This window comes from Aplidium turbinatum, chromosome 5 (genome assembly GCF_918807975.1).
Source record: "Aplidium turbinatum chromosome 5, kaAplTurb1.1, whole genome shotgun sequence".
Classification (NCBI taxonomy): Eukaryota; Metazoa; Chordata; class Ascidiacea; order Aplousobranchia; family Polyclinidae; genus Aplidium; species Aplidium turbinatum.
In genome coordinates this window covers 8,138,038-8,165,142 of record NC_137476.1, presented here as the reverse complement: position 1 = coordinate 8,165,142, position 27,105 = coordinate 8,138,038, and the positions used below count along the sequence as shown (strand labels likewise).

Sequence of the window (27,105 nt, the reverse complement as noted above, 5' to 3'; positions counted from 1 at the left end):
GATCGGGTGCATCAGGCAACCATAGCACCGCTAGACGATCTTAAATTTAATTACGCGATTGGAAACTATATTGCAGTGCTCTTAATCAAGTGAATGGTTCACCCCAGGCCCCAGGGTGAATAAAATTTTTGCAGGGATGAACCAACCAATAAGGGTGAAGAAGAGTGAACCGTCAGAAATGGATGATAGCTTGCGAGCAGGGCGGATATTCCGGGTGTTCAACCTGTTCAGTGAACAGGTGAAAATTTCCAAAAATAAAATCAATTCTAACTTTTTCATTTTTTAATCAAAACTATTTGTTTTTTATAAATTTCAATATTTTTTAATGTTTGACAAGGGATGTAAAGACAAGGGTGAATGAAATCTGGAGATAGATGCTAGGGGCGAACAAAACTAAAAAAGTTTAATAAGCACTGCTCTATTCAATGCTATGCATCAGTAGGGTCGACACATCAGGCTATGGCCGCAGAAGGATTAACAAAATAAAATACTGTTTGTATCAACTAAAATATAAAATTCGATTTCACAAAAACAAATATCTTACTCCGTTTACGAGTATCTTATTTCAGTTGCATAATTTGGATCTGCTTCCAAGGGATCCGATCTTCTGAAATGGACATTCCTACATTGTTTATTTTTGTACGTGTCTGAACCGATTCAAGTTTCGCAGGCAGACGCAAAACCTGGTTGTGAAATAGATATGGAAACGCGGGATCAGAAAACCCTAGAAACCCCCTTCTCTACAAGTCCGTAATTTGCACCTTACTTTTGACTACGGACGTCTTTTATGGACAACCCTTTACTTCGAGCAGTGATGGGCTGCATAGATCTTTCTTCTCTTGTTAACCACACTGGACTCTGATTACTGAGATCCCGTTTTCTGAGAACTGTTCGTAAATGTTTTTGTGAAAGGTTTCATGAAATTTAAGCGAATGCAAACGGCATTATATGAGAATGGTTCGTATGATGTGTGGCAAGACATTTCTCGACAAATTTAAAAATCATGTCCTGAGTGAACTGATGCTGAGGACTTGTGTGGTCATAGTCTGGGATGGATTGGACATGACAGAAAGAAAACTAAATATGCCGACAATAGAGAGATGAGGATTGAAGAGTCGCTGCAGACAACTGGTCGACCCTGATGTTTCAGGATGAAGACTAGGCTTCTTTTAAGCAAAATGGATGATGATTGATAATTTCAAGAAACTATAGTAAACACACAAGTTCATTCAATTCAGGTTTATTGCAGCCACAAAAATATGTAAACGCAGTTTATAATCTCATCAATAATCACTACACGTCACAGGGGGTATACCAGCACAGCAATATGAACACTTCGAGTTTTTTGCAATTTTTTTTTAACTTTTTGAATGCACCAATCCATACAAACTATCAGTTTGTTGGTAAATTTCTTAAACTGAACTCTCTTCGAGTGCAAACTCAGCTACAAAAAGGGTGCAAGTCCATTCCAAGTGCCAGACGGGGAACAAACCTTGCTTCGATTTACGAGAATCCGTGATTTTTAACATATTAAAAACATAAAAATTAGGGTGTCCCACTTTTAGGCGACTTTTCAGGAAAATTAGGTTCGGGTCGAATTCTGACTGGATTTTCGTCACTAATTTCAAAAATGACGTTTTTTTTTATTATGACGTCATCTTGATGTGCCAGCTAGCGGATTTTTGCTATTTTGGCCTTATCACGAAAATGGTAAGACCTAGAGAGTTGGAACTTGCGCCAAAATGACCAGAAGGGACGATTTCCTATTTGTTGTCAACACAATATGAAACGCTAACTGCAACAGAAAAGTTTTTGTCCAAAATTTAGCAAAAAAATGTTTTTTCAAAATAACTCCTTTTCTGTTGCAGTTAGCGTTTCATATTGTATTGACAACAAATAGGAAATCGTTCCTTCTGGTCATTTTGGCGCAAGTTCCAACTCTCTAGCTCTTACCGTTTTCGTGATAAGGTCAAAATAGCAAAAATCCGCTAGCTGGCACATCAAGATGACGTCACAATGAAAAATAACGTCATTTTTAAAATTAGTGACGAAAATCCAGTCAGAATTTAACCCGAACCTAATTTTCCTGAAAAGTCGCCTAAAAGTGGGACACTCTAATAAAAATGCTTTTTTTCTGAAAAATCTCATTATAGACTTGTTATATAACGATTTGAAATAAACAAATTAAATATACCTGAGCACAAACACTGGATAAGATTGGCTTGATATTTTGACACGAAAAGAAAAACGTTTTACAACAAAACATTGCAGCAAACACAGCCTAAAGATGGAAAAGAAACAAAACAAATAGTAAACCGTTCTCAGTAAGAACGTCTGCTGTGATACAAACATTTATAGTGACAAGAGAAAAGTAAGAAAACAAAGGCATCTATATTTCAACAGATAGGTTCACATAATTCAAATGTTGTGGAGTGTTAGCCGGTCGGATTGGATTACTGGTTTTGGCTGCGGTCATCTAGCGGTTGGTTGCTCGTGGCTATCGTATTCGCTTGGTGGGCCTCAAGCACGGCAACAGCCTCTTCCACTTTAGCTTGAAGAACTTCCGGAGCCTCCAACATGTGCAGAAGCTCTGAGTTGTCAATCTCTAGCAACATCCCAGTGATCTTGGAGGCAAGATTAACATGAGTTTTCGCAATGAGCGGAAAGAGACGCTCGCCTAGAAAAACAACATAAATTTAAAGTTAAGCAAAAACTTGGGCATCAGACAATGGCTCCCGGCTTGTGACGAAACACCACAGGGCGGCTACGACGCTTTCAATAGTTTCCCAACTTTTCTTGAAGTGTCAAAAAATGTCTAATAAAAAATAGTCGAATCGTCGTTTACAGTGCACTGTTCATGTTGTCGGTTGCAAACAAACTTCCTGGAACATTCAGGCTTTTAACTTCATAATTTACAGAGAGAGAGGGAATAACTTTGTTTTCCAACCAGGTTCTTATTAATGATACACCATGAACTTGCATCACAACAACATACAAATCACAAACAGAAAGGCTTAAGTACGCTTAGTGTTGAACAATTCAATCTAATTAGTCATGAGCAGCTAAAGACCGTTTGGTCATCTAGGCAGCTGCTCCCATAAGTCCTAACAAACTTCATACCAATTATCTGTTTTTGTTCTTGAGGGAGAGCAGAAGCTAACATGCTGGAAGATAGGGGTTCCTGTGCTTGGATGTAGACGCCAGACTGGGCCTGGTCCGGCTGGATGGGGGCTGGAGAAAGGGAGACATGTTGGTGGACAGCCAAGGTCGGGTTACGGACATCTTGCGTGTATTTAAACGGCTGAAAAAGAAGTCCATAAGAATTGTTGCAAGTGTGGAAATTGTCAAACAACAGAACGAAAGAAAATAGAGTGAAACTCGGTCAAAGATTTAAGGGGGGCAGCTCTACTTAGAAAAAAAAAATTCAAATTTTTATTTTATTGATATATATTGGAAATTTATCGTAGATTCCGAATATGCAGTCAGTTTTTACCTATTTTCCCTCATTAGGCTTCAAACGGAAGGTTTTCTGAACGCACCTCAGTTTAAAATGTGAATAAAAATTTACATTAAAGTCTTCGAAAACACCAATTTCTGGTGATTATGTACCTGGTGGCCACTGATATATTTAATTTGTGTATGTGTAAACTCAGTATTTTGTTCATTATGTATATTTTAGTTGTTGTGAATGGACATAGAAGAAAAAAAGTCACATTAAAAGTCAAAGGCATAAATTTACCTAATTCTATTTTTCAAATGCGATTTACTCAAAATCATGTTTTTGTGCACTAAAAATGTTTCTAGAAAACTACTCGTCAGAATTGGCTAAAAATTTTAACACATGTAGGCCTACAGTAGGCCCTTAAGGACATAATGATTTGAGTTTTGTTTCAATATTCAGAGTAATAAATATTTTATTACCAAATCCTGAAGTCAAATTTGCTCTCGATGCATAGCAATAATGAAATTTTTTATATTTAAAAAAATAAAAAAGTTAAAAGAAATCCCCTCTATCAATTTATGGCTAGGATACCCTGCTAGATCACCATGCAGTTTGAATTCCCTACCTCTAGCCATTTTCGAGTTTTTAGAGCTGCAATGGAGACAATCGGTTGATTATATGTACAAATTCAAAATGATATAAACCCTTAATGGATTGCCCCAGCCTAACAAAGTAAATATGTTTGGATAGCTTGTTTCTCCCATTTTTCCAGCAATATATTATGGTTTTAAAAAAAGGGGCGATTACTTTAAACCCGTATCAACGTAAAGTCAATCGGGGATCCGCGTAAAGCAGATACAAAAGCATCAAAAATTTGAGAAAAATATGAACACTATAATATAAACGACGACCTTTTAGAGTACATGTATAAAAGTGAGACAAAGTCTAATTTGAAATTCTTTTGTTGCATTTTTCCAGTTAGAAATTCTTATGTTGCATATCGCGCGATTTCGGGTATTTAACCCTCTTCAGTACAACTTTTATCAACAGCATAGTACAGTAAAATTTACAACAGTTCACTTTAAAAAAATGACTAAAAATGTTATTTGGTTGCTAAGAAACAAATTAGTCTACGAGCAGTAATAATGACAATTTTTTAATAATGACATAATTTGCATAAAAATTGTCATTATTACTGCTCGTAGACTAATTTTGTTTCTTAGCAACCAAATAACATTTTTAGTCATTTTTTTAAAGTGAACTGGTGTAAATTTTACTGTACTATGCTGTTGATAAAAGTTGTACTGAAGAGGGTTAAATACCCGAAATCGCGCGATATGCGACATAAGAATTTCTAACTGGAAAAATGCAACAAAAGAATTTCAAATTGGACTTTGTCTCACTTGTATACATGTACTCTAAAAGATCGTCGTTTATACTATAGTGTTCATATTTTTCTCATATTATGGTTTGTTGGGGTTTGTGGGTGAACTTTTGTGTGTAGATTGTTATTTATGACAAGTACGAAAAGTGCGATTCTAAGTAGAACTGCCCCTTAAGTGCATAATACGCACTACGCAGCATTATACAGAGCGACACAAATCAGACCATTCGTCCCCAATGTTTCCAAAAGTCACTCAGTAAATTGTCATTTAACCCATTAAACGCCGCACCTATTTCTAGAAGTTATTTTTTTTTTCATTTTCTGGTATGTTAGTAGCACCCTACCAGTTTAGAAAATTATTAAAAAAAATTGAAATATTTTTGTTTGTTTATACAAAATCTGAGGCGTTGTAGAAACGCAACGTCAGCGGTTAAGCGATAATTTTTTTTATACTTGTTTCACTAATCGAGTGTTAAGACTCCTTTCCCTTTGCGTCTTCTGCGTCTCTCTTTTGACTGTTTTCTTTTTTTCCTCTAAACATATAAAAATCTAAGACCATGTTTTAGTCAAGTGCGAAAACATAGTTTTCTTCAGCTTGTCAGCTTCTTTCCTTACAGGAGAAGATAAAAAAGAAGCCTTTTTCTTACTCCATTTTACTTCCGATAAGCTGCGTTTTTTCTTCTGAACTGGGTTCGTTGGCACATGATCACTTTGTACTGGGTTGCAATGAATTTCAATCTCTCCTGCAGCGTTTGGTAGCACTGCTTCACTTTCTGTCAAATCGTTTTCGTCCATACCTTCTTCGTCGCTAACTACAGCATGATCTAGTGGCGCTATGACCAAATTGACCATGTCAATTTCATCTTTTTCACAATATTCTGTATCCTCGAAAGCGGCTAATACCTCCTCTATAGTAAGAAACTTCTGGCGAGACATTATTTAGTGTAACGTAATGCGTTCGGCGTAATTGAGTGACGTAGCGGTTAGTGGGGTGGTTCCTGGCTCTACCGGCCCGCGTTCAATACTCGGTGCGTCACGGGAAGCCTCACTTAACTCTCAAAACTACATTTTTCCGTTCGGAAAAAAATAGCAATAGCTCGGCCTGCCTCTTGTAACAATCAGTTACCATGTGAGACAGAAAAGAAAATCCAGCTCTTTTTCGGTCAAGCCATCAGTAAGACAACTAAGTATCGTTTAGAGTTGGACGACTGGTTGCTGGCTAGTAATTCTCAGATATCATTTGCAAATCAGGTCAATTGCCACTTCATTGTGCAAATCAGGTCAATTGTCACTTGATTGTTTCGTAAATGTTTTGTTAGCAAACAAACAGAAGTTTTCGTAATCAGCATCTCTTTACGAAACAACGGTGCGTGTCCACTACACTGCATAATAAGGTATCGGTTTTACGCTGACGTTGCAGAAATGGTACAGCAAAGTTTGCCCTTAAATATCTCCGGCACATCACACATTTAGAAGATGTGCTTACACTGGTATGTTCTAGCATCACTACACTATACTTTAAGCCAATATTTGAAATTATTTTATTGAATTAATGCATATTGAAATACGACTAACAAAATGCGCTCGAAATGCGTGAAAAGTGTCGTAAAAGAGCGGTGATTTTAAGTATACAAAAAAAAAATATTTTTTTAAAATAAGGTTTTAAACACTTTATTTAGAGTTCAAATGACAAGAATATTCATTTTTTTAGATAGAAAGTTGCTTTTGAAATGCGTTTATAGAGGCTCAAAGTAAGCGTTGCAGCAACGCAACGTCAGCGGTTAATGGGTTAATATCCTGCAGACATTAGACAAGTGTAGACTTGCACGGGGATGTAACGGCTAGTCAGACAAGATCTTTTTGAGAAGAAACAATCTTAGGAAGCGAATATTTGTAATGGGTAGAGTAAAAGTACAAGTGGGCCAGCTATTCCACAGTCAATGACAGCACATCTGGAGCCATCGCTGAACTTGCATCCAAAGCAATTAACGCCCTTTATTGGGTTCAGAATTGTGGCAAACATTGTAGTTAGCAATTCATTATCAAACTTGATTGTGCAGAACACTTAGAAGAAACGCGAACAACGTGAGTAAGTCGCTTTTTCCTACCTGAGTTGGTAATAGGACGTTCGGTTGCATAGGTCTCGGTGCAACGGGGCCTGTCATTGGCCGAATGGCTGGCCTATTTGAGTCGCGTAGAGCTCTCTGCTGCATATCTTCCACCTGTGAGCATGACCAAGTTACGAGACAAGACGTAATAAAGGTGAATTTCGAAGCGACGGGTGTGGCATACTTTGTGCCTGACGAACCTCGTCACGCCCTTTGGTTCCTGAATGAAATGCAGAAGATACCCACAAGTACACACAGCACACCATTTCGTTTCAGTGCATGAAGCCATCATTGTATCAGGACAGCAGTGGCGTTGAATACCCAATAAAATGAAAAAGTGATGAGAACGGTGGAGATTACAATCGCTGAGCAATGCGCATGAATGAGCAATCTTTGTTTAGGCCAGAGTTTCCCAAACTTTCTGTTCATCGGTACCTTTTGGTTAATTTATAGATTCGCTCGTGTACCCCCAAAAATTTCTCATATTTTTGGCTTTAGAAAGTTTAGATATTGCAACAAATTAATAGTAGAGCTGCATTAGAAAACTGCATACAGTACATGATATTTTGTACCAATCAAAGCACACAAAGTTATTCATAACAATGTAATCCAAGGTTAAACAAACACTACAATCAATCAAACAAACAATATATCTAGTCTGCTGACTTAGTTCTTAATTCAACTGTTTCATCACAGATCATTGATTTGTGCCGTAACCGATTGGAAAGACAACTGGTGCTTAAATGTTGTTTAATAAGCGGGGACGACTGGTCGACTGTATTTGCTTTCTAGGCTAGCCTTTGTAATTACGCTTCTCATAGCAATCAATCAGCTGTTTTGTCTTGTGTGCTGTGATTGGACAAAATAAGTCATGTGAACTTGGTAGTTACTGTAGTTGTAGTTAAAGCTTCTACTGGGGTGAAAAAGTGGCTTACTGTGGAGTTCTTAATCTCAGGTCTTCAAATTATTAACATCATCGGGTGATAAAAATATTTTAAGGCAGATTAGAAGTTATGGAAAGAATATCCTTATCCTTAATCTAATGTACCCCTTGAAAAGTCGAAATGTACCCCTGGGGGTACATGTACCCCAGTTTGGGAACCCCTGGTTTAGGCGGTAGAGCCTTGTGCATTACAACAATGGCCGAGCAACAGAATACCTGATATGGTGGCTGGGGACTTGGATTTTGGGGCCATCTACCGGTGGGCCTGAACAACGGGCTGGCGGCGTAACGTCGATCGGGCTGGAGCGGTAGAGTGGTGTAATAATGCGCCTGCATCGGCTGAAGATAAAAATACATAGGTACATTGGTTGTGTCAAAAGTGCTCGTACTGCCATCAACTGCAAAGCGCAGATAAAACACGACAAGCAATACATGAAACCACTGAAACCAACCAAACATAAGCCAGGTAGTTGACACTTCTAGCCAAGTGATTATAATGGACACGTGTATTCAACTAATCATTCAACATTCCACGTGTTTCGAGAAAGAGAAACTTGTTCGGTTGCTCACTTACAGAAGGGGCCCTGGCTGCATTTGTGGACGACATCATGCGGCGCCTGAATTGGGTAGTAAGTTGAGCTTTTCGGTCCTCCCGACGCTGAGCCAGCGCGACGTAGAGGGGCCTTGAACCCACAATCCTTCCGTTCATCTCTGTCACTGCTTTGGTTGCTTCCTCTGGTAAACTGAAGCAAACAAAACCAAAGCCACGCGATCTCCCGCCATCCAACATCACCTGTCGGGGAAAATATTACAATCGATATTAAATTTAATATATATCTATGAAAATAACACGCAACGATCTTCTGGTGTAAAAGCGTTTTAGGTGGTAATCTGCGTTTATTCCAAGGTTTCGTCAATCAGACACGACTAACTTCTTCAGGGGGCTAGATTAGGTAATGACTACAGCACCTGTCTAGCATGATAAAACAACAAGACCTTGCTGAGCAGTGAGCACTGAAAATAAATTAAACATGAAAAAATGAAATTCAACTTTGAAAATAGTCAAGTGTTTCAAGCTGAAGTGTTTTTAAACAAAAGCACAATCGAGATATTTTCTAACATTTCAACAATCCAACTTTTTTGAGGTGTGAAGTTACTCAACATTATTCAGTTTCCCACGTATTGGCAGAAGTATTACTATCGTATTCCTCGGTTTCGTAACAGCTCTTCATGGACTGTGTTCGCAACAAAGTCTTCTACGCAACTCATTATACACGCCCAACGCCCACAACTGCAGACGATGTATTTCGAAACATTCCACGCATCACAACATCAGGTGCTTCAAATAAACGCTTAGCAAAATGGAAAACTATGTCCTACCTGAAGAATCGAACCAGAAACCTCGTGGCTAACAAATGTTAAAACAACCGTATGGCTGGTACGCAATTTACAAAAGGTTCTCTATTTTGTTTCCAATCTCGAAAATTGACCAATCAGAAATAGCATCGCTTTGTCACGTCAATTCCTTTGCGTCTTGAAAAAAGAGCTTGCATGTTTGCTTGCTGTCTACCAGCTGGTAGGTTAAGTTGGCAAGTTAGTCAGATAACTGAAGTAAATCTTGATAAAAAATTATTCAATGCAGTCTACTGCAAAAACAAGTTTCAATCAGTCTGTGAATACCAACTACAGCAAGCAGCTTTACAAACGCTTGGAAGAAGTTCTTAGCCGATATTTGAAACATTTTGGCTTGGAAGTGGACAAGTAATTACCGCAATGCAATAATGATTGATAAAACTTTTAATCAAATCCATCTGCACTGTGAGCGGCTGAGCGCATATGTTTTTTTACGCAATTTTGCAAAGTCACTCCTGACGTAAATCGACGTGGCTTTAGATTGGTCAGCTTTCAAAATATGACACCACATAAGGAACCTTGTATAAATCCTGTCGGTTTTACTCTTAGGCCTTACTTTGGCACTAGTGATGGTCCCGTATTTGGAAAACGTTTCTCGGAGCTTGTCATCATTAACATCGTCATCGAGGTTCTTTACATACAAATTGACTCCTTCGAGCCATTTTGTTTTCTTCTGCTCGAACTTGCCACGTAACTCTGCCAGACGCTCCCGTTTCTTCTGCGCACGGCCAACAAAGAGAATTTCGTCGGAGTCTGGAAACAGTCAGAAATAAAACTCTTTTCATCTAACACTGAAAAAGAATTACCTGAAAGAATTACCCCCAAGACTACAAGAAAGTCGAAACACTTTAAAAAGTTGAACAATGTAAAGATTTTTCCATGCAAGTGCCTTAAATAAGCCATTGCCTAGCATGTGGTAATGAAAAACATAGTAAGCCTGCAGAATGAAGTTTGGGAACATCCTACCATCAAGCTTGGTGCCATTCAAAGTCTCCACAGCTTTTTGAGCCTCTGTGTGGTTTCCAAAAGACACAAAGCCGAAGCCGCGAGGGTGTCCCTCCAGATCTTTCATCACTGCCACACTTTTCACAACTCCAAACTTCTGTCATTCAAAAGTATCGAGTCAGTTGGATATTCGGATAATGTAGTTACATTGCAATAGTACGAAAAATGTATGGACTAAGAATATAGCTGTTCACTTTTACTGTCAATTAAGTTTTATTTTTCATTGCGATCATAATTTCAATAGTCTGTATGAAAGGCCAAGAAACCTTAAAAGCTATAAAGTTGCCAATAACAAAGTACATCTGGACTACAAATGATATTTCAAATGTGTAGTGTCAGTTTGTAATCATAGGCGATAAAAATGGAAAACAGTCATTGCTGGTAACAAGAAATACTGAACTATGCCATGAATTGCAGAATTGACTTCTACTTAAGCATATACCTGCAAAATAAAGCTTTGGTAGAGAATTTGCTTTGTTGAACCATAGACAATCACAAACAAGGCAAAGTAACCTTAGCGGGTTTAGCGTAATGTATTACACACAAAAAAATATAACATAACTCAAACGTTTTCGGCACGTACGTGTGACCTCATTAGGAATTACTTAAATCTGCAATATACATAAAATGAAATTGTAAGATAAATTTGACCTTGTACTACAACTGTAACAACACTCCCGACTGAAAAGCAGAAACTAAACAAGTGATACAAGAACGATTACGAATACGACGAGAAACAGATCACACAAACTGTAAATTTATCTTACAATTTCATTTTATGTCTTATATTGCAGATTTAAGTAATTCCTGATGAGGACATAGTCACACATGGGTCATTCCAGCTCAATTCACCCAGTGCTGTAAACACCACCATCACCGATTTACATCAAATTTGGTTTGTGGTTAGGTTTTGGGCAAAAACGCATAACTTTTAAATTTTATCAAAATCCGGCCAGTGGTTTTGGAGATATGGCTCTGTGAAATTTCGTATTTTGGGGGAAAATGGGGGTACCCGGCTTATTTCAAAATGCCATTTCTCAGCAACCACTGGGTGTATTTTATTGAACTTGGTGTCATTTTGCAGGAAATTGGTCAAGGATTTCATTTCTGTGGTTAATTTTCAAAAATAAGCATGTTTGGGGGTAATGACCTTTTGACCTTGACTTTGACCCTGTGGATCACGTGATACAAAAAACTTGTCTACATGAAAAATGTTCCTTGATACCATCTCTTTAACATATGAATAAATGGGAGAGGTCATATTTTTAGTTTAGCCATAGTTTTCATTCAAAGAGGACGATATCTGTAAAATTTTCATGAAATCCGCTTAGCTTAAACCTTATATTGTAATATAGAATAAGTCTTGCTGCTCTTGCAACAACAGTGTACCAGCTTCATTTTTAATAATCAGAAATCGATTTCGCCATACTGTTATAGCATGGACACTGGACAGTCTGATAAGGTATATCGTTATCTATAGGCGCTGAGTTTTCAAACTAGCTGGGCGGGCGGCAAAACTTTCTTTTAACAGGCAGGCCACTTTACATGCGTTCATTGCATATCGTCGACTGGCAGATGGATCACTTGAACACAGAAATGTATGCATCATAAGCGATATCATGGAACACAACACCTACACACTACACAGTTTATGCTTTTTTACAAGTATTTATTGATTATTTGAAAGCTGAATTTCCTGAACTTCAAAAAAAATTTATTATTTTACAGACGGCTGTGCTGGCCAATACAAGAACAAGTCAAATTTCATCAATTTATGTAATCATGTCAAAGATTTTGGCATCATTGCATTGCATTGGCACTTTTTTGCTACTTTGCATGGAAAGAGTGCATGTGAAGGTATAGGGGGGACAGTGAAGCTCCTCTTAACCAAGGCAAGTTTGCAAAGGCCTCACAGTGACGCTATCCTTACTACCGAGTCAATCGTGACATTTTGCAAAGCTAACATAAAAGGAATTCAATTTTTCAATGTCAAGCCTGACCAGTATGAAGCTTGCAAAGGAAAATTGAAAAAAAGATTCTCGTTGACAAAGACAATAAAAGGAACACTAAAATTTCATAGATTTGTTCCGATTTCTGAAACAAGGTTATTCGCGTACAAACTCAGTGCTTAAAAAAGTCTGCCTGAAATAGTGTCAGTGACAGGAGGGAGAGATGAAGACCTTGCACTTGAAGCATTGAATGAACCTATCAACATCGCAACACAGACATATGTGTATGTGTTGTATATATGATTATGAACCGTGGATAGGTTTAGTGGAAGACATTTCTAATGAGTTTGGAGACTACCATGTAAACTTTATGCATCCTCATGGTCCCGCCAGAATCTTCTTCTGGCCTTCCTCTGCTGATAAATGCTGGATCGATATTAATAACATTGTTTGTATCATTGAAACTCCTTCCATGATTGCATCTGGCAGATGTCGTTACATTATTTCCAAAAACGATACAATTAAACTTCACAGGTAGTGTAAAAACTGGTCAGCTCAGTGATTGCTGTCTATGAAAACTTTCAGAACTGAACATTTTGTCTGTTGTGTCTTGACTTAACTGTGTCATTTAACTCATTTTTATGCAGTATTAATTGGGAGCGTTTATGTATTGTGTCTGCTACTATTCGGCGAGTCCGATTTGGCTAATCCGATTCGGCGAGTTCCCTATTCGGCGAGAGCCTTTTTCGGCGAGTGCTCGATTCAGCGAGTTTTTGAAATTTTATTTTTGAAAGGGAATTATCGGGTACCGTAGCCTAATTATAATTGCCGTTTTTACATCGTTAAACGTTGAAATCGTGCAGAAAGGAATAAAAATAAAATGTTTGAACTATTAAATTAAAATTCTTTATGTCAGTTCAGTTGTTTGTATTTCTGACCATCATATAAAAAACAACATAGCAAAGGTAGAAGCGACAAAACGCGAACGTTAAAACGTGCTTGAATTCGTCATGTCAGTTCAGTTGTGTTTATTTTTGATCATGATATCAAAAACAATACACGTCAACATAGCAAAGGTGTAGAAAAAGGTAGAAGCGACAAAACGCGAACGTTAAAACGTGCTTGTGACCGAAGTAAGTTATTGAGTTGAAAGATATTTGGCACGGTCGCAACACCTTCAGAAAAATTTAAGAAATGAGGGGAAAATAAAAAAAAGAAAATGTTACAAAAAAAAAATCCTGTTTAATGTCTATAAGTTAGTACTTTTGAATAGTTAAAATGATTAGTTTGGATCAACAAATGTGTGGCCTACAGCTTGGATTGAAAGGAAATTATCAGGTACCGTAGCCTAGTTATCCCGACCAGCAGAAATTGGCGTTTTTACATCGTTTTAACGTCGCTAAACGTAGAAATCGTGTAGAAAAGAGAACTTTGCTGACTAGGATACGTTGAAACTGGGAAACATTCACAGAAGCCCTTCGATATGTTCCAAGAACCCATTTAGCCTAACAGTTCATTTGTACGTTGATTCCACGTCTGAATACAAATGCATAATCTTAAAAATGCAACGTATCGAAGGGCTTCTGTGAATGTTTCTCAGTTTCAATGCAGGCCTTAAAACTCGCGTTTTTTTCTGGCAGCCATCGTGGCCTACCGAAAGCTCCTTCTCGGCGGCCAAATCTGCGTGCTTGGAGGCCAAAATACAATAACGATAGCACAAGTAAATAGCATTAAACTTGCAACAATGTTAAAATGACCACTTAGCGTTGTTGAAGTCTGGGCGAAGTCCTGCAATAGAATCGTTGTACCACGCATTAAATGATTGTAATCCGGTATTGCCGGACCATCTAACGACCCTAAATTGTTTAAACTGCTCCCAGCTCAGTAAATTGTTTCAACTGCATACCGCCTTTCATAAAACCTGGCCATTTATTCCGTTATGATGTCAACACTGAGGGTGTGAAGTCACTAACCCAAAGCGTTCTCAACTATGAAGACACGTGTTTTACCCACGGATGTCAACTAACCTAGTTCTCCTTTTTAACAACGATTCAATGTCCGACAACATTGAATCGATATAAAAACGACAATATTGCCAGCTGATGTAAATTAGCACTTCGGATTAACACTTCGTTAAAATAAACCTCGGGAATTGCAAACAAGACTTACAGCGCTGGTGATCGCAGCTGGATATATTCAATACAACAGTAGTGACTATGATGCGCTGACCTAATTCTGCGTCACTCTTTAATACTACATATTTTCGACATTTAATCCACGATCATTCTATTGCGAAATTAAATAATTGGCTAGAAGAAACCGGCGGCCAAACTTGGCCGACGGAGGAGGTAGCACAGGCGGTCATTCAAGCACTACTTAGCGGCCATGGCCTCGATGGCCGCCGGCTGCTTTAAGGCTTGCAACGTATCCTAGTCATCAAAGTTCTCTTTTCTACACGATTTCAACGTTTAGCGACGTTAAAACGATAGGCCACATATTTGGTTAGCCTTTTCATTCTGTTACTACAATGTAAAAATGAACCGTTAGGCTAACTGGGTTCTTGGAAGAAATTTTTGCTGGTAGGGATAACTAGGCTACGGTACCCGATAATTTCCTTTCAATCCAAGCTGTAAGCCACACATTTGTTGATCCAAACTAATCATTTTAACTATTCAAAGGTACTAACTTATAGATATAAACATAATTTTTTTTTGTAACAATTTCTTTTTTTTATTTTCCCTTCACATCTTAAATTTTTCTGAAGGTGTTGCGACCGTGCAAAATTTCTTTCAATTCAATAACTTACTTCGGTCACAAGCACGTTTTAACGTTCGCGTTTTGTCGCTTCTACCTTAAAAACAACTGAACGGACATGACGAATTCAAGCACGTTTTAGCGTTCGCGTTTTGTCGCTTCTACCTTTGCTATGTTGACGTGTATTGCTTTTGATATGATAGTCAGAAATAAAAACAACTGAACTGACATGACGAATTTTAATTTAAGGGGGTAATGTGCCTTAATTTTGACATATTTCAATGGCATAATTTTGAGACTATAAGAAAATGGACATTCGTTTGCTATGCATATTATTATAACACAAGGTAAGTACAGGCCTCGAAATTCGTTTTTGTTGACGGCGGACAAACGTGTCCGGTCTGAGCAGGTATCTCGGTGGACAAATTAAGTCTCTCGGCGGACACGAGTTTTAACGTCGATCGTCATGCTTAATCACTTTGTCTTGATAATTCTTGGCCATTTGAGAACTATAGCAACAGCAGTCCTCGAAATTAGCGGCGGCACGCCGTGGTAAATGCTGCCCCAAACGTCATAATGGCCATTTTGCTATGGCACTAAAAATGCCGTCGCACAATGAGCACTTAATTAAGACAAACATTGTTCAAAATTTCTTCCTGTGTTATGTACACGTAGCAGGAGTTTTAATCAGCAGAAACATCGCACCAAGATCTCACCTCGGACTATTGCAGGCCTCGAAATTCCGGCGGTCATGGCGGACATGATCTCCGGAATGACCTTGAATGTCTGCCGAAGCCGACTCATTGGTCGGTCATAAATGACCGCCGCAAAATTCTTGACAAAAATAGGGCTAATGCAGCAAAAATTTATTTTAAATTTGAATTGTTACAATTGTTTGTTTAACGCGAACAAATACGGAGCTGAAACAATAATAGTACAGGCAATTGCTTCAAAGATCACATTAGAGTGGCGTGGTTAACGAGCTGATGGCAAAAGTAGCAATTTTTACATCATTTCATCGCCTTGCAATGTTGCCTTGAAATAAAGTTGTCTGAACTTTTCGGCAGGATATGTATTCTAATTTTAACAATGAGGATTATTGCGTTACATTGATCGTTTGTTAAAAAGAAACGTCACAGAGAAGCAAGTCTCAGCTGGGTTCCGCACGTGCTTAGGCGAATGTGGCGACCTTATTCACGCTGATGATACTGATAGAAATAGAATTTCTGCACAGAAGGGAGGATGTTAGACTAACACTATTGTGTTAGTTAGTTAACACTATTGAGGGCTAACACTATTGAGTCACTAATGCGCATTTGTCTGGACGGTCCTGACATGGAGATTTACAACCCCGCGCCGGCAGTAATCGCTTGGCACAACGAGTCAACGATTCTATAACGCGAAAACCACGGAATAAGTGATCGTAGTTGCTTTTGTAATAAGGAAATTTGGATTGTTGTTTTCAATTGTGTTTATTGCGTCACTACACGACTGTCATTAACGCACTGATTTATTTGCAAGCAATCTGCTCCAGTATACTTCAGGGTCGGTTAATTAAGCCATCAAACATTGCAGAGTTATTCTGTTGTAGAAAATCTTCTACAAACACGACTACACAATACTGTAGTGTGATTTTGTGCAAAATCTACATGTAAAAAATAAGTCCGGTTAAGATATTAAATGTCCGCTGAAAGAGCCAGTCCGGTAGGACATGCTTGACCGCCAAAAAAAAGTACAAATTTCGAGGCCTGTATTGTACTTGCTGTGAACACTCACGCAGTCTTCGAAATTAGCATATTTTTACTTTGTCAAAAACGTTGCCGAGGCCAAACGACAAAAGTTGAAATTGCCTCGGCAATTGCTGTGAACGTTTATTATGAAAAAATTGTACCGTACCAACACATGCAAAACGAGAAGCGGAAAATATATAATAGAGTAGTCTATCACGACCGCACTGTTTGATTTGTTGTGATGTAGTAATACCAAAAGTAGCGATAAAGCGAACAACGCGATACGCACGCTGTTACGGTAATTGACGTTAAATAACTCATGGGGAAAAGTAAGTTAATTTTGGGTTGATTCAACGTTCGAGTCATCACAAATCGATTTAATTTTCCCGGCAGGTTATAATGCGTAACAACAATGTCCAATAAGAAATTTACGTTTGTTTTACATTAATTCGACATGTAGCATTGTAGCGACGTTGAATTATCATAAAATATTGTTAGTTGCTCAACCAGGTACTGTCATATGATCGGAAGCATTATTTTTCTTTACTGCCGAAGAACCGTTTATCCAATTTCGTACTACTTTTAACTTGACCCCGTAGCTTTTCTAATTCCGATTTGTTTCCGTCATAAAATTCTTTACAAATTTTGCAAAATACCACTCTAACTTTTCCTTCTGTTCCTTCTGTTTGATAACCTATAGCAGGTAAATTCCACTTTTTAACTGTACCTTCCTTCACCATGATTTATATTCGCAACGACAGCGGTAAACAATAAGCATTCGATGAAAGAATAACTTTTGCGTAACAATTCAGCCAGTATTTACGAGGTTGCAAACTTTTTACAGTTCACAAGAGCATTGTCAGCGCATAAAATAGCTTGCGGAATGTTCTGGACTACCGCCGTGTGACACGATGAAGAAGCGCATAAAATTTCGTTTGATTAAAATTAAAAAAAGACAGCAATTGCCCAGGTTTGTTGATTTGGCGACGGCGATGTTTTTGCCGTCGTAGATTGAAGCTAATTTCGAGGGCTGCTACGGTGTAGAAGGCTTTTTAAAATTTCAGCGAAGTCACTCTGAAAAGCTTTCATCAGACCAACGACGTGCGCTTGAAGAGTCAAAGCGCCGTGTAGCTGCTTAATACGCCGCATAACTGATTAACTTCCACCTAACGAGGTCGCGTGGCTTCTTGCGTCACAATGCTCTGGGCAATCGTTGAAGCAATGTAAAATCGAAAGTTTTCCTGCTTAAATCGAAGCTAAGGGATATAATCCAGTATTCACATTTTGTAGATGCGCGCTGGAATGCGCGGGAAATAATATTTTTGCAACAATTGTTCATGCTATGCATGCAACGACGATTTGTATCGCTAGTTCCTGTGTTATTTCTCGGCGGACAAATATGACCGATCTAGATGGTACTTCCCGCGGACATCACATGCTGTGACGGCGGACATGACCGCCGTGAATTTCGAGGCCTGTAAGTACATTTGAAAAATATTGTTCATAATCATTTGGTTGCCATGGTAACCAACGGGGGGCCTTAGTAACAAAAAACAATAACAAGCTTAACTCAAAAACCAATTAAGCTACAGGCACCAAACTTGCAGAATATGTTCTAATGTTAATTGCGCACAAAACTATGTTTTTGTATTTAATTTTGGTTGCCATGGCAACTTAGCAACAGCAAATCAAATTAGTTTTAACAATATCTCCATTTTGCCTAAATAATATAAAAAACGCTTTCATGATTTTGTAGATATAGTTGTTCTTAATATATATTCCAAATTTCACACGAATGTGATGTTTGGTCATGGAGTTATGCTTGTTCCCGTGGGGCCACATGCACCAAAACACTAATTGGAGATATTGCCCTTCAAAGTTTACGATTCAAAATAGCCAAAAGGTTAACACTTTTGAGAAACTATGTAAAGTATATACAACTGGAAATACATAACAAGTGAACATGCACAGTCAGCTTTTCTGTATAAACACATTCAGTGCATTATGGGAAATTTTATTAAACTTTATTCTTTTTGAAAGGGGACAAATAACGATAAAACAACATGCAAAGTCAGCAATAAAATGCTAACCAAACGCAATAAATCGGTTGTCAAAAATAAGAGTGGCCTTCGCAAAAATTGAATTTCAGTGTCTTATAGGCCACATATTCGAAGTTTTATGGGTTTATTTTATAGAAGAAGACTTAACCTATCCAAAACCAACAAAAACACAAAATGGAAAAAAACAAATTTTTTTAAAATATTTGATCACACATTACCCCCTTAATAGTTCAAACATTTTATTTTTATTCCTTTCTGCACGTTCAGCGACGTTAAAACGATGTGAAAACAGTTAGGCTACGGTACCCGATAATTCCCTTTCAAAAATAAAATTTCAAAAACTCGCTGAATAGGGCACTCGCCGAATAGGGAACTAGCCGAATCGGATTAGCCGAATCGGACTCGCCGAAACGGGCCATTCCGTTATGTATTACATCATCAGAACTTAAGATATTTGACCCCCTCTCCCATTTGCCATCATTTCCCAATGTTATAAGCTTATTTTACAAAAAACAAACAAACACCCCTCATCATCATTTTGGGCCAATTCTTTCTGATGATGCAATGTGCATATCGGTCCATTTGTACATACCATACTATTTTTGAAAGTGATTTTAAGAAAATTCGTTGAAAAATCATGAGACATGCAAACTTTGAATAAAAACTATGGCTAAAATAGAAATATTACCTCTCCCCTTTTTTCATATGTTATAGAGATAGTGTCAAAGAATATTTTTCATGTAGACAAGTTTTTTGTATCACGTGATCCACAGGGTCAAAGTCAAGGTCAAAGCAAAAGTCAAAAGCTCATTACCCCCAAACATGCTTATTTTTCCAAATTAACCACAGAAATGAAGTCCTTGACCAATTTCCTGCAAAATGACACCAAGTTCATTAAAATACACCCAGTGGTTGCTGAGCAATGGCATTTTGAAATAAGCCGGGTACCCCCATTTTCCCCCAAAATACGAAATTTTACAGGCCCATATCTCCAAAACCACTGGCCGGACAGCGGACAGTGGTGGATAAAATCAACGCAACGTGTGCTGGTGCATGTCGATTGCAAGTAACTTTCACATGGTTATGTCACATACGTGTCTGCTCTGCAATATTTTTGAGGCCGAGGGCTATTAAATGTATGATACTGCTAACTTATAAGTCTGTATTTTGTAAAAAATAAAAAAAATACAATTTTCACCTCAAACATGCTTCGCAAACTTTTTTCATGAAGTTTATCTCCAAAGTTCTTGATGAAAATGTTCGTGAATTGTTGTGCTTGTTTTTCCTTTTGTTTCAATCGCTCAGAACGTGTTAGATACTTTCCAACAAATACTTTCTTATCATTCAGTAACATTCCACTCACCTGCACAAATTGTTAGGCTTGTATAAACAAAGTTTTATCAGTTACTGCTTAATAAAATACTGCACTTAAGTACAGTCAAGACCCACTTTAACTTCGTAAAGTTAAAGACGGTCCTGGTACAATAGACGACAACGACATAACGATGCAACTACATCAGTGCTCTTCAACAGGGGTTCCACAGAATGTGTAGTGGGCTTCCATGAGCTTGAAAGTTTTCTTGTTTTTGAGGAAAATTGATTTTTACTTCAGTACTATATTGACGACGATTTTGAATTGTAAAATCACCGACCATGTGTACTGTGTAGTTGTGTACTAGTTAATGAGGTTGAGTGCAGTCAATAGCCGAAAAAGAAACATTGATAGTTGTTTATTGATTTCTAAATTTTTATTTTTTACTAGCGGGGTTCAATGACAAACGCGAAAGTAAAACAGGGGTTCCACAATGACAAAAAGGTTACAGAGCGCTGAACTATATCCTGTAAGCGTCTGGCACTGTGCTCACCTTTTCAATGGCTCTGTCTGCAGATTCTTGAGTTTCAAAATGAACAAAACCATATCCTTTTGAGCCATGTTCATTCGAACACACCTTTTTGAAAATATAGAATTAATAAATAAAATATACACTTTATAAAATTAAAAGTTGTAACAATTATTTTATCAAATGGCTTTAAAGCAACCGGTAACTAAACTTAAAATGTTTTTAGTTACCGTACCAGATCTTCAAACTATACATTTAAAATTACCATTACCAGGTCTTCAAACTAGGCCTATATAATTCATTTAAAATTCTGGTGAAAAATATATATATATATAAACCAATGAAAACTATCAATACTACAAAAAAGTGCTCAATGCTAAGCAAAAAAGCAAAGCAGAGCAAATTAAATCAAATATAGTTATTACTATCTGAAGCCTTTACAAATTGTTTCACCTAACGGATCATCAGAAGGTCTTATTCAAATAGAATCAAATAGATTCTATTTGAATAAGACCTTCTGATGATCCGTTAGGTGAAACAATTTGTAAAGGCTTCAGATAGTAATAACTATATTTGATTTATATATATATATATATATAATATGTTTGCAGGCTGTGGAGTCGGAGAAATTTTGAAGTGTGCAGACTGCAGAGTCAGAGTTGTTAAAAAAAGGCCGATTCTGACTTGATACAAAACAAGGAACAATAAAAATTTTGTTTGCATTGTTTGTTTTAAAATATATACTGTTTCTTGTTTTCCGTATTGTACTCTAAATCTTTCCCACAAAATAAAAGTGTTTGCTCTTGTCAATTTTTGTGAATGTCGCCGTTTCAATTTTGATCATAACTTAAGTGAATTAAATGCCAAAATAAAAAAAATCTGTGAACACTGAAGCCAGAGTCAGCCAGATATAAATCAAGGAGTTGGTGTCATATATTTTTCTCACGACTCCACAACGCTGGTTATAAGGCAAATATATACGGTACGTATTGTTAATTTGCAAAGTTTGCTTCATTTTCAGTGTGCAATATAAGTCAATGAGCATATTTGCGACCATCGAGGAAATTGTATCCACTTCATAAATTTGCAAATATTTTGCAATTGAAAATAATTTCGTAAAGAAAAATTTAACAGTTTAATTATTAATAATGTTTATTACAACCTGTGTAAGTTTTATCTTCTTACACTAACTACGTAACTTGTTTTTTGGTTTTCAAATTTAATTTTTAGAAAAACTCCGATTTTTCCAAAAAAAAATAAAAATGGCATCCTGACTTTCAAGTGGCGTAAAAATAAATATGTCAATGGGAAGTGCTTTTATCAGGGGACGCCTGTTGTTGCTGTCATTGCATTATTTACTGCAAGTTTTGTATCATACGGATCATTTTATTGGGCAGATTGTGCAGAATTATTCCGCCAGAATGACAGTGGTGTTTGGACATACTATTACTTGCTTAAGAGCATGGAATTATCTTTCTAATAAAAAAAGAGGGTACCTACTTAAGTTAACAAATACGATTTTCAAATGTGCTTAAAAAATGGTTGTAAATATGCACATAGACAAGAGAGCTATACAAAATAGGATTATTCGCAAAAACTATGAATTGCAATGAAATACCTTGCACGATAAAATGTTTCCAAAGGCAGAGAAAGTGTCAAAGAGAGATTTGTTGTCAATGCATTTATCCAAGTTCTTTATAAAAACATTACCAAGGCCTGTTTTGCGTAGATATGGATCACGCTGACTCCACATAATTCTCATCGGCTTACTTTTGATTACGTCAAAATTTAAGGTGTCAAGAGCTCGTTCCGCTGAGTAGCACAAATTTCATATTAAGTAAAAAACCACTAGTAGTAGGCAGTAGGATGCAACCTATTTCTTTCTCTAAAAAGATTGAGAAAAAATAGAAGAAAGCCGAAGTCGCTGATCAGAGTTTCCGTAAACATTTTAAAACTTTCCTCATGAATTAATCATTGAATTTTTATGTGGCAGCTTGTGATCATTTGTAATGGAGGAGCCAGAATCTTAATTCAAAAACACTAACCCGAAAGTGAGGTTTGGATTATCAAAATAACCCTAACCCAAGACCTAACAACTCCGATCAGCGACTTTGGCACGTTTGTATTTTTCCTATCGATCTTTATAAGGGAAAAATTTAGAAATGTTTGCGGCAACTTCAATCAGCGACTTCAATTCAGTTGTATTTTTTTTTTCTCGATCTTTTCAGGGAAAGAAATTGGGGGACGAAGTGTTCAGGGGATAAAATAGGTTGCATCCGCAAACAGATAAAATATGTGAAACATCATAATCACACTGAACAATGAACATGCAGGGTATCAGCAAAGCAGCATTGAAATTAAAATCATGATATAATTTATGTTCATTGATGACATTTTTTTTGAACATGTGCCGTCTATATTTTAAAAATTAAATACATTTGAACATAGCATTGTAAAGCAGCATTAAAAGAACCTGTAGCTAAGTTACTGAATAATATAGGCTACCTTTATGTTAACCATAGAACAAAAACAGAGTTTTGTATAAAACTTCCACAGTACGGTATATTATATTTAAAGGTGTATTGGAAAAGTTAATCTTGATATAGTCTACCGTCAGCAGGTTGTTGAAAGTTGACATATGCATATCTCAATGATCTTCTTGTTGCTGCATCTCGGCAAATACGAATGGAAAGTATTGGACCACAAGGAGTAAACTTTTCATATAGATGGGCCTCAGTCACATCACTATGAAGGTCACCAACATATAAAGACGCCATAAGATACTTGTTTTCTGCAGAACTACCGATGTTCATTATTTCTGCACAAGCAAACATTGTATAAGAGTTAATGACAATACAAACATTAATCTCAAAAAAATTACACAAATTATTTACAGCTTCCTTTTAGACGTCGATTTGACATCATTCTAGAATATGCGGCTGTGTCTAAGTAAGGCACTTAATGACATGTCAAAATAATGAAATCAGCTGAATCAACAATAATAATACTGTATTACTGTATGTCTTTTGGATGCAACCTAGTTTGTACCCTGAACAGTTCGTACCCTAAAAAGAACAAGAGAAAAAATTAAAAAAGCCGAAGTCGGTGATCGCAGTTTCCGCAAACATTTTAAAATTTTCCCTCTGAAAAGATTGAGAGAAAAAATAGCACAAAGCCGAAGTCACTGATCGCAGTTCCTGCAAACAAACAATAACTCTCAGGATCATTACCGAAAATTTTTAAATGTTTGCGAAAACCCCGATCAGCGACTTCGGCAAACTTTTAGGATCATTACCGAAAATTTTAAGATGTTTGTGGAAACTGCGAAAAAAAGGAAACTGCGATCAGCGACTTCGGCTTTGTTCTATTTTTTTCTTTCGATTGTTTCAGTTTGTTTGCGGAAACTCCGATCAGCGACTTCGGCTTTTTTAATTTTTTCTCTCAATTTTTTCCTAACCCCAAACCCTTTTAAAATGTTTGCGGAAACTGCAATCAGCGACTTCGGCAAACACTTAGGATCATTAGGCCTAGCGGAAATTTTAAAATGTTTGCGGAAACTGCGGAAAAACAGAAACTGCAATCAGCGACTTTGGCTTTGTTCTATTTTTTCTCTTAATGTTTTCAGGGTATGAACTGTTCAGGGTACGAACTAGGTTGCACCCATGTCCGTTTACTGATTCAAACTTTTTATTCGGGAGCAATTTGTACCATGAACAATTTGTACCGTCAGTTCGTACCTTGAAAAGATCGAGAGAAACAATTGAAAAAGCCGAAGTCGCTGATTGCAGTTTCCGCAAAGTTAGGGTATCGGTTAGGTATCGGTAATTAAGGTACCGTATTGGAGTATCGGTTAGGTATCAGTATCCGCAAACAAATAAACTGAAAAGATCGAGAAAAAAAAATAGAACGAAGTCGCTGATCGCAGTTTCTGTTTTTCCGCAGTTTCCGCAAACATTTCAAAATTTCCGGTAATGCTCAAAAGAGTTTGCCGAAGTCGCTGATTGCAGTTAACATTTTAAAAGGGTTAGGGTAGATCGGAGTTCCTGCATACCGTACATTTTAAAATTTCTGGTAATGATCCTAAGAGTTTTTGTTTGTTTGTGGAAACTGCAATCAGCGACTTTGGCTTTTTTTTAATTTTTCTCTCGATCTTTTCAAAGTACAAACTGACTCAAGAATTGTTCATGGTACGAATTAGGTTGCATCCTGTTAATTTAAACTTTAAATTTAAACTTTTACTGATTCAAACTTCTATGATTGCAGTTTACTGTTGTTACAATGGGTGTAAAATAAAGCACGATCTCCTTTATCATCGACTAAAAAGCTTTTGCCTTAAAAGATGGTCTCTGCAAAAATAAAACTAAGGCCAAGTAACCCCTACCAGTACAATAAAATTCATTTATTAAACCTAAAACACAGAAGTACGAGTAAGTTACTTTGCGTATATCAGGTACATCAAACATCAAGTTGTGACATGTGCAACAAAAACATAAGATGCGGAAGGCTACAGTAGACTTAATATCTAAAAGCTAAATTTGTATAAGACTTACCGTACCTACCGTTTTGGCATAAACTTCACAACTTAAAGTTTTTTTTAGTTTTCAAACTGTTTGAAATCTTTTTTAAGTTTTCTGCAACAACATATCAAGCCAACAGCTGTCAGCAACAAAAGAGGACACTGGGAGAATGAATTAACGAGAAACCACTAGCCACACTCGCAACCAGATTTGAAGAGCCCGCTGCCCGCTGGGCATAGCGCAACAGCAATCAAAACAATGTGCATTGGGCAGAAAAGAGTTGCCAAAAAAAAGAACTTTTATTCAAAATTTGGCAGCAATATGAATTTAGTTTCCTTAATATCACAACTTTTCAAGCTCTCATTCGTAACAAGTTATATCAGTTTGTAAATTGTAACCCGATGTAACTTGTCTTCCAATCAATGGATTTATGAACTAATGCGAACAGACTGTTACTATCAATCTTTGTATTTGGAACATAGGGATGGTAGAAGTTGGAGATTGGTCACTCATAAAGACGGTGGACAACTGGAGGGGAGGGTCATAATGTTAGGAGAAAATTTGATGGAACTACAGCTTGATGTCTACCGCCATATGTCGCATACCCAGGTGTAGCGTGTATGACCTGTCTACGAGTGTACCAACTGTGTATTGCCAAAATAAATGTATAAAAATACGTGATATCATGTTTATTCAATACTATTTATGTCATAATAATGCAGCGGTAAACTTTACGCTACAGTGGTGACGATAGGTAACCTCACACTGCTGCAGTAAGGTTCTGCTAATGTTGTAGCTGGCTCTGGTTGTAGCACCCAATATTTCCAGAAAAATATACCACTTCATTTGTAGAGAATGAATTCACCCAAACCAAAGAAAACTTATCGGAGTTTAGCCAATTATTGAAATTCTTAGTGACCCTCCAGCTGTCCATATCGCAAGGAAAATCAGTGAAGTGAGTATCGTATATTGGAACATTAGGCCTACGTCTCAACTCTTCGGAGTTAAGTATCTGCTTTGTTTTCACTTTTATGTTTGATGTATTATGGACCATCTTGAGTCTGATGCAAATACACATATAAAATAAAAATACTATAGGCCTAGGTCCAGGCTACTACAAATTCTATTGACCAACATCATTGCGTGTGCAACTGGCGGTGCCCCATTTATGGTGCGCTGTTATCGTGACTTTAACGAATTCCTTATAGCAATAAATTCCTATATACCACTTACAATCCATCAGCACAAATCAGCAACATTTGTTTGGTTGGTTTTTGAATCTTTATCCTCGGACTGACAAAGCTTTGATAGGTTATCCCTGATAGTTTCGCACGGTTTCGCATACTTGTAGAGGCTCTTGACGCAGGCCGGTCACCGAGATTGGCAGAGTGAAGTTTCCGATTGTTGAAGTGTTGTTGCTAGAGAATTATTCCATTCATTAGGTTCCGCTAAATGGAGAGCAATCCTAAAGTTGCTCAAGCGCACACCCCGAGAGTCGAACCAGCGCCGAGTGATCTTGAGCCGGGCGCGTGACCACTGAGCTAACGGTGTGGACAACATGAGAGTTCATTTCCAGGATTTCATGTTCGATTCCAGGTCCCTGGCTGGATAGTCGACCTATTCTGCAATATTTCCGAACATGGAGTTTTTAAGGAGGAACTGACAACATTACAAAGCGGTTTTGAACTCACACCGAAGTTCTATTTCTTGTATAGATCGTTCTGGCTGCAAAACTAAATCAAAGAGAGATACCCTCACGTGTGGAATCGGACCAAAAATTTCATTATTGCCTTTCCCACCTCATAGGCCTACTTGGTAAAGCGTGCTTTCAGCGCCAGGATCACGCTGCTGGATAACAAAAGAAATCGTCTTGATATAGTTAGACGGGGAGATTTAAGATTGTTTCTATCTAAACTGAAACCCAATAGCCTATCAAGAAGCTGACGGCAGACCACAACT

General features: G+C 37.4%; 1 protein-coding gene across 2 annotated transcripts; it reads right to left on the bottom strand.

The window, feature by feature from the left end:
• Positions 1–1,241: 1,241 nt before the first annotated feature.
• LOC145769962 (polyadenylate-binding protein 4-like) lies at positions 1,242–25,283 on the bottom strand. Of its 2 annotated transcripts, XM_082581526.1 has the most exons (13): positions 25,176–25,261; positions 23,646–23,678; positions 23,241–23,447; positions 22,248–22,441; positions 20,654–20,737; positions 19,987–20,151; positions 10,257–10,392; positions 9,847–10,043; positions 8,452–8,670; positions 8,094–8,216; positions 6,935–7,048; positions 3,121–3,301; positions 1,242–2,677 (listed from the first exon to the last, which is right to left on the bottom strand). In XM_082581526.1, exons 3-13 carry the CDS (start codon positions 23,440–23,442, stop codon positions 2,454–2,456), a joined length of 1,839 nt encoding a protein of 612 aa, XP_082437652.1. In that variant the 5' UTR covers positions 23,443–23,447; positions 23,646–23,678; positions 25,176–25,261; the 3' UTR covers positions 1,242–2,453. The 2 variants fall into 2 exon arrangements, with proteins under 2 accessions (XP_082437652.1, XP_082437653.1); XM_082581527.1 differs by lacking the exon at positions 23,646–23,678 and having other exon boundaries at positions 25,189–25,283.
• Between the last annotated feature and the right edge of the window lie 1,822 nt (positions 25,284–27,105).